The 14,571-nt window shown below is 43.2% G+C and overlaps 1 protein-coding gene and 1 long non-coding RNA gene across 3 annotated transcripts; both read right to left on the reverse strand.

Annotated features, from left to right (window-relative positions):
- Positions 1-155: 155 nt before the first annotated feature.
- On the reverse strand, positions 156-5,487 carry LOC114791223 (uncharacterized). Of its 2 annotated transcripts, XR_003749942.1 has the most exons (7): positions 4,635-5,487; positions 4,273-4,397; positions 3,213-3,384; positions 2,167-2,634; positions 2,004-2,074; positions 1,669-1,837; positions 156-563 (listed from the first exon to the last, which is right to left on the reverse strand). It is a non-coding gene; the product is annotated as an uncharacterized LOC114791223 (long non-coding RNA). The 2 variants fall into 2 exon arrangements; XR_003749943.1 differs by having other exon boundaries at positions 4,273-5,484.
- Positions 5,488-7,109: 1,622 nt separating this feature from the next.
- Positions 7,110-10,033, reverse strand: LOC114791212 (complement component C1q receptor-like). The gene has a single exon (XM_028981866.1). The coding sequence runs from the start codon at positions 9,880-9,882 to the stop codon at positions 8,197-8,199; it is 1,686 nt and encodes a 561-aa protein (XP_028837699.1). The 5' UTR covers positions 9,883-10,033; the 3' UTR covers positions 7,110-8,196.
- Positions 10,034-14,571: the final 4,538 nt, after the last annotated feature.

A 14,571-nucleotide genomic window follows, 5' to 3' on the forward strand; every position in this document is an offset into this window, starting at 1 on the left:
TAAACTGAACATAAGTGAATTCATTCAGCAATTCTATGAAAGCACCATTTTATCACATTAGCTGGGAGCAAGAAGAGATAAAGGTAAAATAGCAATGTAACTTGTAAGTCAAATCATCAAAACCCATCAAAATCTAATAAAAACTTACACATCAGTGTGGTCCCAAGTATTTTTAATAAAGACTGGCAGGCATTTAAACATTAGTGTTTTTTTTCTGTTCTTGTGTTTTATCATAAGTATACAATGGCTTAAGATCAGTCTTAAAATCAGACAAGAAATCGGTCAAGACTATGCATTTAAAATTTAGATTCCGCTATCTAACTGACACTTTAGTTAGATAGGTAAAGTTTAAGTTGAACATTTACATTAATAACTACTAAAGCAGAACAAGGAACAACACAAGTTGCTGGGCACCTTTGCAGGCCATTTACAATGTCTCTCGCCACTTGTAATCCGAAAGGTCAGAGATTAAGGTGAAGACTCTTGGGTTCACTGGGAGTTGTTTTTTGTTCTTCTTTTCCACCACCTTTGTGCCCTTTTCAGGATTGATGATGAAAAAACACCTTGAAAAGAAAAAACAACATTGAAAACCTCTGTAAATGGAGCCACATACACAGTCTCACAAAAGTGAGTACACCCCTCACATTTCAGCAATTATTTTAGTATATTTTCTTAAGGGACAATACTATAGAAATGAAATATGGATATATTTTTAGAGCGGTCAATGTGCTGTTTGTATAGCAATATAGATTTCCTGCCCTCTGAAAATAACTTAACATACAGCCATTATTGTCAAAATAGCTGGCAACAAAAGTGAGTACACCTTATGTTTTACCAGATGTATGTTGTTTAACCATGCAAAGCCACATGTCCTATTCATCATGTTAATGTTTTTGCCTGCTTGACAGGACCATACAAATTTGTGTATCTTGTATTAGAGCAGTTAAAATTTGGTTATTTGAGTCCAATTATCTCATACCAACCACTGGATGTTAAACATGGCACCTTAGAGCAAAGAACTCTTTGATGATTTGAGAATTACAATTGTTGCTCTCCACAAAGATGAGCAAGGCTATAGGCTATAATATTGGTAACAATCTGACACCGATTTACAGTACAGTTGTCAGGGTCATACAGAGGTTTTGCAAGGTGGGTTACACTCGGAAGCCTGAAAATAATCTCACAGCCTAGGCCATCTTTGTGGAGAACAACAATTTTAATTCTCAAATCCTCAGAGAGTTCTCTGCTATAAGGTGCCATGTTGAACATTCAATGGTATGAGAAAATCGTACTAAAAGCACCAAATTTTAACTGCTCCAAAACAAGATACACAAACTTGTATGGTCCTGTCAAGCAGACAAAAACATGAACATGATAAAGAGGACATGTGGCTTTGCATGGTTAAACAACATAAATCTGGTAAAACATAAGGTGTACTCACTTTTGTTGCCAGCTATTTTGATATTAATGTATGTATGTAAAGTTATTTTCAGTGGACCGAACATATATACTGCAATACAAACACCACACTGACTACTCTAAAATATACCCATATTTTATTTCTACAGTATTGTCCCTTAAGAAGATAAAATAATGAAATGTAAGGAATGTACTCACTTTTGTGAGGTACTATAAAGTGAACCTACCCTCCTAGGTGTCTCTACATACCTTTGCAAAAATTCAAGCACTGATGCCAATTCAGTAGGGTAGTGAATGTTGAAACAGTAATAACTGCCGAACATTAGGCTAACAGCAGCGATGAATGTAGTGATGTCATCATTCACAATCTTGCGGTCCACACTGAGCATGAATCGATCAGCAGCATATCAGGAGGGTCCTGTGGATACATTTCAATGCAATGAAGTTATGTACATGTAGCAAGGTAATAGAGTATTTGCAAATATGACTGTTAGACAAATTGCAGTTTATTTTGTACTGCACTGAAAAACTATTTCACATAGGGTTCATGATAAAATTGACACTTGTGTTTGCTAGATACTCACTTAATATTATTGTGAAATCAGAGTTGAGGGTTAAGCAGGTGTCTTTCCAGAAGAGGAGGCACAGACCACCACTGGTAAAATATATAAACTCAACTTTATAGATAAACATTTAATCATTAAAGCTTTGAGGGTGTTACTGTATATGAATAAAACTTAAACTTACCACAGACAATGATGCAAGGGGTCACAGGCAAGTTTCCCAACTCTTCATCCTTTTCAAGGCTTGTCTCTTCTACATAATGAAGAAGGAGCGCCTCTTTCTCATCAAAATAGGAGAGAAGTAGAAGAATCAAGTCAAGAATTTTGAGAAGTAGAAGAATCAACCATTTGTCTGTCCTCTCAAAACTTGAAGTTTTGTGACAGCCCGTAAGACACGCTTGTTCCTGGTTGCACAAACATTCCTCATGAAGTTCAACAGCCTGTTTCCCTTTGTGTCAATGCTGTTTAGGAAGATCTCTTTAAGTGATATCCCTGTGAGGTCTTTAAAGTGCACTTCCATTCCACTTTCCTGAAACAAAAATGGCCACTCTTTAGTAAGGGTTTTCATGTCTGTTCCTTTGTTGATATCTTTTCGTTGACTGTAGTATGTAGATTTCATGAGAACCTTCACTTCCTCTTTCAGAAATTTGTGCTGTAAAAAAAAAAAAAGACATAGGTACGTACTTAGTTGGACCAGGAATAGTTTGTTGCCCTATTGTTATTCAAAACCAGGTGTTCATTTAGAATGACAAGATAGTAAGTAAATTACAGACAAACTTTTTACAGTTGTACAGTTACTTTAACGGACATACTAATATTTTGCCTCACTGTTAAAATAAAATGTATTAAACAGAACAAATAACCAAAAATAACAACAAAAAAACAAAACTGCTACTTTTAGGTAACAAAAGTAATAATTATGTCTGACCATTACAGGGATAGTTCACCCAAAAATGAAAATTCTGTCATCCTTTCTCACTCCCAGATTGTTCCAAACATGTATGCATTTATTTGTTCTGCTAAACACAAAGGAAGATATTTGTAAGAAAGCCAGTAACCAAACAGGCAGTAAATGGGAATGAGATCTGCTTGGTTACTGACATTCTTCCAAATATCTTCCTTTGTGTTTAGCAGAACAAAGAAATGTATACACATTTTGGAACAATCAGAATTTTCATTTTAATATTAAACCATCCCTTTTTTGTAATGGAAACAAATACTTGGACTTACTGGTCTCCTTTAGAACAGAAATAAATTTCCTGGCTTGAATCTTCTGGGGACTCCACTCCAAGTGACTTTAAGGTGTCCTCAAGAGATTTTTTAGTTGCGATTGAGAGTTCAGGTAATACAGCATCAATGGCATTGCTGATGTTTAAAGTGTTTAGCTCTGAATCACCCATTTCTGAAAGACAACCAAAATAATAATTCACATAAATTATAAATTAACCAAAAAATGTTTTGTATAACATACCCCAGTACATTACTTCTGCTGGGACGTTGGTATTCTCTGTAAATCCAAACTGCCTTACTGCATCTTTAACAGAATCACCATACAGCTCTGGGTAAAATGCAGTGCTGTTTTTTTCCCTCAAACTTAGATCACACGTTGACCCTTCTGACAGATAGGCCTGGTACATTTGATGCCTTTCAGAGAGAGTGGAGCACAGGTTTTTGAAATTCTTTAAGTTCCTAGCACATCTTTTAAAGTAACTGTGCTTACTTTCAAAGCGCATTGTCCACAACCTGATCAAAGGACCAAACTTTAAAATCAGTGCAGGGTAATGTCGCAAGTAGTGATGCTTAGGCTTTAACCTATGTCCTGGAAAGAAAGAAAATCTACAAGCAAGATATTCTTGGATAAGAACGTCAAGGTACGCAACCTCTGGCAATGAAATTTTCTGTGCACAAATGAGCTCCACAATGTCTTTTAGCTGAAGGGTCAACTGCCAAACATCATCTGTGGGCTCTTTCACCTTGTCACACATGATCACAGGAAGAAGTCTTAGAAAATTCCAGTTCTGAATAGCCTGACCAGAAAGCTTTACTCCATTGGAGTTTACTGCACATAGCTTACTCAACGCATCAGAGCCACTGTACTTAAATTTCTTAATGAGTCTATTCAGAATTGAATAAGTGAACCACTTTTTCTACTTTATGAAGTACTTCAGGTAAAGGCCTAAATCATAGGAAAGGATACCCTCAAAAATGTCATGGCCTAAACAAGGTGGCAGGCCAGGCACACAAACATTGAAGTAATTTAATGAATTAAAAATTGAGTCAGATATTATACCTTCAACGTTTTGTTGTTCTTCAGACTGTAAAATGTCTACTGCAGATTTGTAGTTTTCAGGAGTGCGCTGAGGTCCACATGCATTTGGATCTGTTTGAAAATCTGTTCGTGTTATCCGGCAATACCTGCAGAAATATTCAGAAAAACTGAAATTTTCTGTGAATCCACCGATATTATGAGACCCCAAATTGTCTCCTGCAATGCACAAAAGAGTCCCTTTAACTTAACAACCTAAATGCTGTTTCACATCGTGCTTGCAAATTTTACATGCGCTGCGAAGATATATTCATGCGCCACAAACAGGGTACATGCTACTCGTGTTTAAAACCACACACTTCTTCAAACGATTTAATTCAACTTACCAATTTGCCCAGACACATTTATATTACTTCACATTCCCACCAGTTTGTAGTTCTGCTCAGTCAATGCAATAATCGTTCGCCACTTGTCCACTGCCGACGTGCTGAAACGCAAACGCTCCGCGCCAATGAGAGCTCAGCCAATCAAATTCTTTGGCCAAGGCGCAATTTTATCATGATTGGACGATGCTTAACGGTTATCTTTCAAATACTTTTAACTAATTCCTGAGAGCAGAGACAAAACAGAGCGTAGAATTTCAGATTTCGTTTCACACACCCTTAAAAAGTAAAACCACTGCTAATTACAGCAAAACAATACACTGGACACAGACAGGACATACCTATCAAAACACACAATTTACAGTACCACACAAAACACAACGGAACAGTACGCGTGATGTCACGTTTTTGCGACGTTCCAAAACCAACATGGCGGGGAAAGGGAAAGGTGCAATGTTTGTTGGAAATTTGGGCAGATTAGAGCATACAACAACAGGTGGACAAAACGCATAAAAACTCCGATATGTTTTGCAAAATACGGGATTATCTTCTTCATCGGGGATACCAAAGAACCACCGAGCAGTGCCGAGACAAGGTTAAAAAAACTGCAGGCACAGTATTTAAAGGTGTGGGATGCACCTTAAATCTGGCAGCTCTGCAGATGAAAAAGATAAATTCCAATGGTATTACGCTGTCGACGGCATCAAACCATCTAGCCAACCGAATGCGATCAGCGAGAGCGCCGCTCTTCCTGTTTCTCCTGAAACCCCGCCCACCATAATGACGTAAGCGTGCTGAAAGCATATGTGAGTGCAGGCCAGACTCGTACTCGGCAACCGTGCCTAGTGTGAGTACACCCTAAGAACGTTTCCAGTCCAGAGGAGTGGTTCTTTAAAACACTACAATACAATATTTTATGATAACAACTACTATAGAAATCTATTGAAATCGAACGAGAATTGCTGGTGTCTTCCTCTTGTAAGTCGCTTTGGATAAAAGCGTCTGCTAAATAAAGTAAAGTAAAGTAAAGTAACTACTTATACATTTCCAATGTGTACAGATTACAAAAAACTCAAGGCATGAATATGACATTTTTTAGAGAGCATTGACTGAAATCAACACAAGCAGGTTTAATAACATCATGTTATCTCATGGGTTTTCACATGTGATGCCATGGGTTTCACACAAGAATGTTCCAAAAACACATTTTTGCACATGTAAAAAACATGAAATTCATGTCTTTTCTGTAATGGATAATACAGTATATTGTTAATTTTCCTGCAATAAACCGTATTTTCGTATGTTTTTAACTGTTAAATGTAAGGTCTTACTCTGTAAAACTGATTACGGTTTTGCACTGTAAATTCTACGGTTATCCCATGTTTTCAGGAATACGGTTGTATCCTGTAGCATTTATACGGTATTTTACTGTTAAATTTACGGACATTTTTTACAGTGTATCTATATGGGTATGGGCTTGTCGCCAAGGCAGCGACAAGCCCATAGTCATGAAAATACATTTACATTTAAGGCATTTGGCAGACGCCCTTATCCAGAGCGACTTAAGTGACCATCGATGGAGAGATCAATTCTGGTTCACTAGGACCCCAACTATGAATACATCTATTTTATTCACTCTGTTGTAGATTCTGTACACAAGTTCGACAACAAGAAAATTACAATTTAATCTAAATATTCTCTAAAGAGGAAGGTCCTGAGCTGTCGTTTGAAGGTGCTCAGTGACTGAGCTGTTCTGACCTCGAGGGGGAGTTCATTCCACCACCGAGGGGCCAAGACAGAGAAGAGTCTAGATGAATGTTTTCCTTTTACCTTCAGAGATGGAGGGACCAGGCGAGCAGTACTGGAGGCTCGGAGTATACGAGGTGCAGTGCGAGGTGTAATAAGGAATAAAGAAAAAATAAAGGTTGCCGGTTCGAATCCTGATCCGACAAGGTGCCACTGAGCAAAGCACCGTCCCCACACACGCCTGTCCCCACACGCACCTGTCACTGCTCCCTTCGCGCTGCTCACTAATGGGTTAAATGCCATCACTGACGGGTTAAATGCAGAGGACAAATTTCACTGTGTGCACCGTGTGCTGTGCTGCCGTGTATCACAAGTGACAATCACTTCACTTTCACTTCTTCCCACAAGCAGTCTGCCATCACCAGAACACTGTTAAACTCAACAATAATACACTTACAGCCATATGCACCTGATCTTTGCACATCTCAACTCATTTTGCTCATCTCTGCTCTTTTTGCGCATTCCTACACATCTTGCACATGTTTGTCTTGTTTGAAATATCCAACATATCCACTTTCAAGCATCCTACATGACGTTGTCCAGTTATGTCCCGTCCGACCTGTTCATTGTACAGAAAAGTTCTACTTTTCTCCTATAGAGATACTGTACAGTATTTAGCTTTTAGTTTTAGTTAGTATAGTTTGGTTTAGTGTGTATGTACATATATATTTTTCTTTAATGATTGCACAATGGGGGTTGGGTCTGCGTGAAACATTATTTCAATACACGGTATGCTGTGTATACTGTAATAAACCAAGTTTGAATCTTGAATGAACATCAGCCACTTTTGGATAAGTCGGTCAAATCCACTAGCCACAATATCACTATTGTGCAGCTGAAATCTAGCAATTTACAAGCATTTTTGTTGGTACGTTGGGTTAATTGTGATCATTCCCATGTGGTGCAGGTTCATGGGTACAACTATGTACACAAAGGACCGGTCCTGTACTTTTTACATACAACCAACTGAAAGGAACAGTTTTGTACCTGGAGGTTGGTACACTGTGTGTACCTGTATTTCTTTGTGTGTATAGGAGGAGCTTTAAATTGCACCCAGAAAAACATCAGTAGTCCAGGGGCATTGCAAAAATGTTATCGTCTCTGTTTGGACAAATCTCAGTCTCAGTCCTCAGTCCTACAAATGTTAGTTAAACTGGGCCCAGATCACTTGTTTTAGACTGAGTAATATAGTAAATAGATAGACGGAGTAATATATCCTGATAGATAATTCCACTTTGTAATGGTTATCAGTACTCAGAATGTCTGGAAAGAAAACTCCCACTGTATCTTGTGCTCTATAATTATTTAGTATTTTTACTGTCATGCCTTTCTGCGTACCCCACTTTGCTTCTATTCCGTTATACACTTCTGTTTGACCGATTTAGGCCAAAAACGTTTGTTTACACCATCCAGCAACTGAACATAATAATGTTCAATACAAAAGCAAAACAGAATGGTAAAAAAATACATTTAAATTCTAAAAAACAAGACATTAAAAAAACTACAAAAAAACAAGACATAAAATGTACAACTCATATTAAAAATCGCAGTTTTTTTATTTTGCTTATTACGTCACAATATTAAAGAATCTTAATTATTGTAGTTAATAAAAAAAACATCAAAAATGTTTTTTCATTGTTTCTATTTTGCCTATCAAGTAAAAAAAAAAATGCACGAAAATATCTTATTCAATTATTTGAGAAAATGATTTAGATGATTTAATTTGAGATTGCTTTGTCCTGTACATGTCCACCTTCTTTTATTTTGGCACCTCCACGTTATCTGGCCATGTTCCGGCGCCAGACGACACCCAGCAGTAACTGTCCACCGTCGCGCCCTTCTTCCTGGACGCGCTCCGGCCGCGGCTACAGCGGTAGGCCGCCACGGCCGCGACGCTCACGCAGACCAGCAGCGACAGCGGGATGACGGAGGCCAGCACGAACACCGTCACCCCCGAGCCCGCAGCGCGGGACTTACTCACGAGGTCCCCGTGGGGCCCTGCGGACCGCGCGGTGGGCGTGGCCGGCCGTGTGACAGACGTGGTGGGCGTGGTCGGCCGTGTGACAGGCGTGGTGGGCGTGGCCGGCCGTGTGACAGACGTGGTGGGCGTGGCCGGCCGTGTGACAGACGCGGTGGGCGTGGCCTGCGCTTCCACAGAACCCGCTTCAGGGACGCAAGACACGCCGTCGTCCGCCAGCTGCAGGTTTCCTGGACACGAGCACCGGAAACCGCCGGGCGTGTTGACGCAGCGCCCCACGCACCTGCCGTCCAAACATTCGTCGACGTCTTCGCACACGCGCCCGTCCCGCTTCGAGCTGTAACCCGGGAAGCACTCGCAGGAGAAGGAGCCCGGTGAGTTCACGCAGCCCTGAGGACAGGGCGACCCGGCGCACTCGTCCACGTCCTGGCACCGCCCCTCCGCCGCCTGAAAGCCCTGGTTGCAGCGACACCTGTAACTTCCCGGGGTGTTGTGGCACGCGTGCTCCCCGCAAGGGCGCAACAGGCACTCGTCCACGTCCACGCAATGTCGCCGATCCGGGCCCAGGTGGAGCCCGCGGGGACACGTGCACGCGTAGCCGTGGGGGGCTGCCACGCATTCGTGAGAGCAGGGCACGGCGTGGCACGGGTCCGTGGGAGCGCACGAGGCCTCGTCCTCCCCGAGCTCGTACCCGTCCCTGCACGCGCACCGAGCGCCCGGCTCCGCGCAAACGTGCTCGCACCCTCCGTTCTCGTACTCGCAGCTCCTCTCGCGGGAAGACGCGCACGGCGGCCCCGGAGGCGCCCACGCCACCGTGTGGTTTTGTTTCGTGCAGATCGCTCTGGCGACCTGGTCGCCGCACGTCGCCAGGGCGAAGGTCCCGTACGGCCAGAAGTCGCTGTGGTGACCGAACGGCACGTCGGAAAAGGGCACCGTGTAGCTGATTCGGCCCGGTCCGCCCAGCCGCAGGGGGCCGCACATGCCGGCGAACGGGAACTTGCACAGGTAGAAGTTGACGCCTCGGCACGACGCGTCCGTCCACTTGAGGTCGCGGCCCGGAGCGACGTGACGCACCGCGACGCACCTGTCCTCCGTGCACGTGCTCGCCGGCTCCCGGTCCCAGTTGCTGTACGGCGAGGCCTCGACCCCCGACGTCCACTCGAAGCCGCGCAAAGCCGTGCCGGCCGCGGCGCAGGTGCCCTTCTGCAGCCTGAGCCCGATCCAGAACGCGTCCCGCCCCGCGACCCGCGAGACCACCGACCCCACGCTCGCCGCCTCCTCCTCGTCCGTGACGGTGGTTAAGGAACCCCCGTTATACGTGCACTTGTCCTGCGCGTCCTGGAACGTCGTCCTCTCCAGATGCGCGGTGAAGCAGGCTTTGGAGGTGCAGAGCGGCTGCGGGAGGACGTCGCTCGCGGCCACCAGCAGATCCAGCAGCAGCAGCAGCAGCACCGGCGACAAGGACATCGTCGGTTCTCCCGGACCGCATCAATGTACGGGGCGCATCACCGCGAGAAGGTCGCCGCGCAGCCCGGACGCGCCGTGGACTGAGGTCGCGGCATCCTGTGTCGCGGGGAAACTCGCACAAGGAAACAATGTCCAGCGGCCTGTTTCTTTTGTCTCCTTACAAGGCCAGATCCGTTCTGGGGAACAATAGGGCCAGGCAACTGTTGTGACTTATTTTTCCAGATGTCTCCCACCCTGAAAATAACCTTCACACACACACACACACACACACATACACACACGCACAGTGTATGACACATTTAACCTGCATCAGGTTTACGTTTTTTTTTCAGTGAAACATTTTAATTCCAGGATTTATTCCATAATATACAAAAAAAGTGCCATTGAATGATGTGTTAGTTAGATACGTGGCCATTCATGGCATTTTAACATGCTTATCTCATGGACACAACGGTGGGGGAAACGAGTGAGATTTGACCCTGTGAATTTGTGGTCTTCACAGTGTGCTACCCACTAGGCCGCTAGAATTCAAACCGGACCTTGTGTGTGCTTGTGTGGGGTTTCCTCCGGGTTGTCCATCTCCGTGGTCGAAACCAGCTTTTTTCAACAACCGTCGAGAGTCAAACCGCTTCTCTCTTGGCGTCACTTCGAGACTTCGAGATTTGAGCTTTTATTACGAATCGTCTGGACTTAATGTTGGGCTTAACCAGAGGACACTTGATCGACCTCAGCTGGTCAAAAATGCTGCTGCGCGGCTTTTAACTGGTGCAAAAAGACACGAGCTTATTACTCCAGCTCTAGCATCGTTACATTGGCTCCTGGCTTGTTAGCGTATCGATTTTGGGATTCTTTTGCTTGCTTTTAAATGTCTCCATGGCCTTGCCACACGGTGTCTGTCCCGATCCGCTCCAGTCGTACGCTCCTCCACGTGCTCCACGGGCAGCAGAACGTTCATTGTCGGGGGTGACCGAGCCTTTTCACTCGCTGCTCCAAGACTTGAACATCAGGCAGGCCAAATCCCTTCCTGCTTTTAAGTGCTCCCTTTTCTCCTTGGCTTTTAAATCTGTCTGAGATGTTGGTTTTACCGTTTTATCGTGGTTATTATTACTTTATTGTTTTATTCGCTGTCTCTCTTTTCTTTTGTCTGCGTACAGCACTTTGGTCAACTGAGTTGTTTTAAAGTGCTTTAAAAATTCATTTCAACTTGACCTTGAACTCGTCCAGCTTACTCAAATGGGTGGTAGTAGCCTAGTGGGTAACACCCTCGCCTATGAACCAGGAGACCCAGGTTCAAATCCCACTTACTACCATTGTGTCCCTGAGCAAGACACGTAACCCTAAGTTGCTCCAGGGGGACTGTCCCCTGTAACTACTGATTATCGCTCTGGATAAGGGCGTCTGATAAATGCCGTAAATGTAAATGTAAATGTACTCCCAACGTCCATAGGCATGCGCGCTAGGTGGATTAGTGACTAAATTGTCCGTAGGTGCTAGTGAATGGTGTGTGTCAGTGTGTGCCCCGAGTCAGGCTGGGCATAATGCGCAATTTTTCTTCTTCACCTTTTTTGCAGGTCCTGAACACTACAGGCCGGGATCATCCCGCAAGGGCCATAGCTCCGGAGACGGTGTAACTGTTGGTTTGGAAGGTGAAATGGAAGGCGTACTGACCAAGTGGTCCGTGACCATCCAGAAATATATATATATATTTTTGTCTTTTGTGCAGCATCCTGTCTTGGTGGAGTCGTTATATTGTCTGTAGCAGCTTGTGGTATCCTGTGCTTGTTTAGAAAAAGGCATGGACGTGATTTCAATGGCAGGAAATTCTCTGGAAGGCCCCACCGGGCTGCTTTTTTTTTTTTTTAACTTCATTGAATATGTTGTATGGTACATTTGAACTATTCAGTATTCATAACCCAATATTGTTTACTCTTTAACTGTTATCGCTGAGAAACCAGCTTCTTTGTGTGAAACAAGGCAGACCTGCACTCGCCAAAAGCAAATCCTGGTTTCCTGATAATAGAAAACGTGTTTACTTCAGGTATATACTTATCTGTCCCCCGATGATCTTTAATTTAATACCCAGAATGCCTCCGCCCTGGGTATCCGAGTCAGACAGGAAAGGGAAATTATTCCATAGTAGCTGTGGACCCACCGTCCAGCGCAGCTTTCCCCCCAACAGTTTCACTGGTGAGCTGGTTTATTCGGCCTTAGACTGCCCAGTTCTTTGTTGTCTTTTCATTATCAGTGACTGCAAGCCCCAGCAATGCGGGGAAGGGTCCCGTGTCTGCCTGAGCTCCTCCGTGCTGCAGTGTGGGAGTTCTTCAAGCACCAGTTAGGCCAGGAGGCTGACACGGTTTTTCTTGGACTGCTTGGTGACTTTTGATGAATTGCTTTAGATTATACCCACAGGGCTTACTTAAACCCGCCCAGACCAAGTGATCTGTGGCTGTGCGGACATGGACGAGCAGATTAGAAAAATCTATACAGAAAGATCAACATTTACATACGTTTGCCAACGAATTAGCACGTTGTGGCGGTTTTGGTCTTTTATACACACGCTCAGGTTAAAAGTCCTTTAGTTTATTTCTTGCCCCAATTAGACATCCTGTGGTGAGTAAACTTTTGACCGCAACTGTTTGCTGGCAGGAAAGCCAGAAGAGCTTACTTCCTCCGTCTTATCCACCAGGAAGTGTCCGCCCCTGTGAAATTCACTCTCAGCGGCATCTTTTAAGAAGAACATGTTCGCTTCTGGACATTTCACAAATCGACCCATTTTTACACCTTACAGCCAAGAGAGTCATTTAAGCTCAGATTCTCACAGAAAAAGAGAAAAGTTATAGACTGCCAAGGAAAAATGTCACAAATTTGCCATGTATGCTCTTTTCTGAAGAACTAAATATCGTCACTTCAGGCTTGTATCTGGCTGAGAACAGAGACCTCTAGCGTTTCATGTAGCTCTGCACTGACCCAGGCAGCAGTGCTACACTATAATAGAACGTATTTTTATTACTGCTCATCTACATAGCAACAAGACGGGAAATATGCACAAATGCGGACTTCTGAGACAGATTTGCCTTCCTTGTTGCACCAAGGACCATGTGTAACAAAAATGAAGCTCACATTTCTATAGAAAATAACGTTTTTGGAGGTGAAGGATGCAGATGGAAGCAGAACTGTCAGTAAGAGATGTTTTTAAATGTGTTTTCTTAACGTTTAATTTAAGTTCCGATTTTTAATATTTGCTGCAACAGTTTTTTAATATATGTGCGACAGTTATTGGTTTATTTGTATATCCTGCACAGATGACATCGTGTCCCCTGGAGTTTTGGGAATTTTCCTCAGGTCCTTCTGCTTCATCAGGAGAACTTGAGTAAAAGAGGAAGGACAGGTGTCCTAACAGATCAGCATACCTATCAGAATGGCCTACCCTACCCTACAAGAAGATGTACATAATTAGTGTCATTTTTACCCTGCATTTTTTTTTTATTTAAGTTTGTAAATTCAACTTGCTGCGGGCTGAATCTACGCACATATTGTTTATTAATGCTAGTTTTATTGTGTAGTTGTACCTTATGAATGTGTAGTTTTACTGTGGATATTTTTAGTTTGTTCAAAATTCTTTACAGGGGTAGGTAGCCTGTGTTTTCTGTGTGCACATCATAGTGGGTGGGAATTTTGCAGAGAATCTTTCATTTAAGTACAGTTGGTTGCAGATATATCTTTTTTTTACCCCAGTGAAAGTATGGAAAGATGATGGGAGGACACTAACACTAATGCTGTTAGTGTGTTAATTATTTAATTAATTTAATTAAAATTGAAATCTATTCTTCAGTGGTGCTGGACCAAGAGTAGTAAAGTCACTTAACCCCCAGGGGGACTCTCCCTGTAACTTCTGATTGTAAGTGACTCTGGATGAATGCCATAAATGTAAATGAAAATGGATCAAAAAGTCACAGGGAAGGTGATTTTAAAATCAGCTGTACAGTCATCATCACTGAAACTTCACATATTCAGTGTTCTGTCCACGGTACATCCAAAATTCCATTCACCCCTTAATATGTAGACTCGGGTTTATGGACTTAATGGGTAGAGTTATGTGGTGAGACAGAGGGGACCAACAGATTTACCTTCTTCCGCTGCAGTCGTAATTGGAACACATTTACATTTACGGCATTTGGCAGACGCCCTTATCCAGAGCGACTTACAACGTGCTTTCAAGTTACCATCGATGAAGAGATCAATTCCGGGAACACAGTCCCCCGTAGGTTCAGGCCAGTTGAGAAATGGATGCTGCACACAAAAACATAGAGGGTTGAGTGTTAGCACTGGTAGCAGTTTAATTATATGAGAAAATATGAGCTTAGGGTGATCAGTAGCATCAAAATTCTGACTTATGATTCCTTACCAAAGGCAATTCTTCAGCAGAAGGGCGGCTGCATGGATCTCAAATAAGGGCCTGATGGACAAAGTCCTTAAATTCCATCGACCTGGGAAGAGAACAGTCTGGTTTAATTATAATGCTCCAGTGAAGACTGTGTGTGTGTGTGTGTGTGTGTGTGTGTGTGTGTGTGTGTGTGAAGAAAACGTTCACCAATTTCCATCCTCCCGCAGCTTGGGTGGCACCATGATCTCAGATGATAAGTAGGTTTTAATACTGAAAACACACAGACAGACACAGATAAGTACATC

The sequence above is a fragment of the Denticeps clupeoides genome, chromosome 1 (assembly GCF_900700375.1).
Source record: "Denticeps clupeoides chromosome 1, fDenClu1.1, whole genome shotgun sequence".
Lineage (NCBI taxonomy): Eukaryota > Metazoa > Chordata > Actinopteri > Clupeiformes > Denticipitidae > Denticeps > Denticeps clupeoides.

Excerpts from the sequence above, each read along its gene's own strand:
- LOC114791212 (XM_028981866.1), bottom strand. The coding sequence starts at position 9,882 with ATGTCCTTGTCGCCGGTGCTGCTGCTGCTGCTGCTGGATCTGCTGGTG.